The following is a 2,827-nucleotide window of genomic DNA, read 5'->3' as shown; positions in this document are numbered from 1 at the left end:
AACGCCATACTTAGGCGCTAACACTCAAATAATTCCCTAAAACTTTTTCTCGCTATCCCTTGATCGTCTTTGGTTGTAGTTCTGCTTACTTACCTGTCTCCCGGCTCCCTGTGAAGTTTCGTCGCTTTCCGTTGCATCCTTGTTGCATTTTCACCTGTAACATACTAAATTTTCATACAAATTTTATTAAAATCACACTTTTTCCTGTTTTTTCCAAGTTTTTCCTATCGGACCCTCGCTAGCTTGTTGCACCATCTTATCAGGCTAACGGAGGCGCATCTTTTGACGCCTCACACGTCTCGATAGGACCACCCATTTTTGAAATTTTCGCCCACCACACCCGCCCAATTGTGTTCAGGTTGTAAAAGGGACTTCACTTGGGACACCTCATACCCAGATCTACTTCGCTTTTACCGCCACCTAGGGCCAAAAATTGTCACCTAAATTAACAGCTCCCTTAATAACAATAGTTTAGGATTACTTTGCTAGTTCTACCCGTCCTCTACTTCGGAAAATTACTGTATATTGTTATTCTTTCTTCTGCTGTTCTCCCTCGCCTCCTCAACTTTTACTTACCTAGACGATACTCTAAAATTTCATACTTCTTTCTTTCTTTCTAAATACTTTCGTTCTGGTCTAAGCCAACATGGTCTTAGCCCACTCACCCCCGCGTAAGGCGGCCAATACTCGCCCCCCAGACAGAAACCGTAGGAACCTCACCCGCATCTCCGAGACTCCTACGGACATTATAACACAGCAGAGTCCCCCGCCGCTACCCACCACCTCTAGAGCGGGGCATTCACGCTCTCACTCCCCGCGTATCTCCCCTCGGTCACCCCCGCCCAGGGGGAGGGCTCAAAGGCGATCGCCCCTACCCCCTCTGCCGCGAATAGATAGCAGATCCCCGACTGATCGGCAGCTGTCTACTCCTCCTCCGTCACCGTCTAGGGGGTGGATATCGCTTCCCAGCACTCCATCTAGCAGACAAAACTCACCTAACCCCCCACGCGAGGGCGGAGAGGACGAGATCCCGGCCAGCTGGGAATCGCTCTCTCCTTCCTCGATGGCCACCCCCGCACTGGTGTACTCCCCACCCACGCTGATTCGTCGCTCTCCAAGCCCTGCGACTGCACCAACGCCGGCAATTGCACCAACCCCAGAACCCGCCCCGGCCCCCCCGACCGCCCTTCAAACGGCGTTCATGCTCATCGTTGACTCCGCTAAGGAAATTATGGCCAAAATCTCGGAGGGGAAAAGCGTGACTAGCGCTAACAAGAAGCGCATCAAAGACCTCGCGCAGAACATCATGGGCGCCGTAGAGATGGCCAAATACGACGAGCCGCCTGAACTCACCAAACCGGTATCTGACGCCGTCCTCCAAACGATCCGGGAAACCATCCGAGAGGAGCTCAAAGCGCAGGCCCCTCCCCTTCCCCCTCCAGCGCCTACTCCGGTGCCTCTTACAAAATCCTTCGCATCGGTGGCTGCAACCACCCCCCCACCCAAACGCCCCGCGCCGCGATCTCCCGTCCAACCGGCGATGATCATCAAAGCCAAGGCGACCGGCGAACATCAGCCGGTGGTCTACGACGAGTGGCGCAAAAAGATCACCTTCCGCAACAGCACTTTCGCGCCATCGCAAGTACGCACCCTGCGCAATAATACTGTAAAGGTGAATTTTGATAACGCCGCGCAAAGAGACGAAATTGTGGCAAGGGTGAACAGGATCCCGGGACTTGTGGCAGAGGAGTCAAGGCTCCGAAAGCCCCTCATCATTCTGAAGGGGGTAAGCAAGGAAACGCCGAAAGAGGAGCTGCTGGATATAATCAGCAGCCAAAACCAGGTAGCCGTCGACGACCTCCGTCTCTGCTTCCCTCTAAAGAACAGAAACGACAAATTCTACAATGTAGTCCTGGAAGTGGCACCGGCAGTTCGACGAACCTTCGTGGAGGAGGGCCGCGTCAACGTGGAGCATCAGAGGGTACACGTGGCGGACTTCAGCCGCTTCGTGCAGTGCCGGAAATGCCTACAGTTTGACACACCGGCAATAAATGCGAGGCGGAGTTCTACCCGTGCGCCCACTGCGGCTCCGCCGCGCACCATATCTCCACCTGCTCCCATAGAACCGACCCGACTAAAATGTGTTGCTACAACTGCAAACAAACAAATAGCACAAACACTAAACACTCCGCCCTTGACACTAAAGTTTGCCCAAAGATTCTGAAAGCCCAAAAATCCCTAAATGAATCAACCGACTATGGTTACTAACACAATAAACATCGTACAATGTAACCTTAACCGGTGCTATACATCCCAACAGGAATTTTTAGTGCACTTCCGCGATAACAACTTCGATGTGGCCTTGATATCGGAACCCTATGTGGGTAGTGGCCTAGAAGTCAGGCCCCCACCGGGAATTAACGTCTTCCAATTTTCAAATGGCTCCCGAGTCAGAGCTTGCATCCTTACCAAATCCACGGTGGCCGCCATTGGCGTCACGCAGCTATCCACCGCGAACCTGGCCGTCGCCCGCATCAACTTTGGTCCCAGATCCCTGGATGTCGCCTCAATTTATGTGGAACCCGACACAGACAAGGAATCCACACTGCCCAAATTAAACAACTTCTTGCGGACGACCAACTCCTCCTTGCGGCTGGTCGGCGGCGATGTCAATGGAAGCCATCAGGAATGGGGACATCGCGATGCGAATGACAGGGGAGAAGAAGTGGCCACCATCATGGCATCTAACAACATGGCAGTCTGCAATGTAGGCGATGAACCCACCTTTGAGGCGATAAGACATGGGAAACATTGTTCCTCCATTGTC

The 2,827-nt window shown here is 52.9% G+C and overlaps 1 protein-coding gene across 1 annotated transcript; it reads left to right on the top strand.

Annotated features, from left to right (window-relative positions):
• Positions 1–646: 646 nt before the first annotated feature.
• LOC128681358 (mucin-2-like) lies at positions 647–2,224 on the top strand. The gene has a single exon (XM_053765159.1). It carries the CDS (start codon positions 647–649, stop codon positions 2,222–2,224), a length of 1,578 nt encoding a protein of 525 aa, XP_053621134.1.
• Positions 2,225–2,827: the final 603 nt, after the last annotated feature.

The sequence above is a fragment of the Plodia interpunctella genome, chromosome 27 (assembly GCF_027563975.2).
Source record: "Plodia interpunctella isolate USDA-ARS_2022_Savannah chromosome 27, ilPloInte3.2, whole genome shotgun sequence".
NCBI lineage: Eukaryota > Metazoa > Arthropoda > Insecta > Lepidoptera > Pyralidae > Plodia > Plodia interpunctella.
This window is presented reverse-complemented; position numbering and strand designations above follow the sequence as displayed.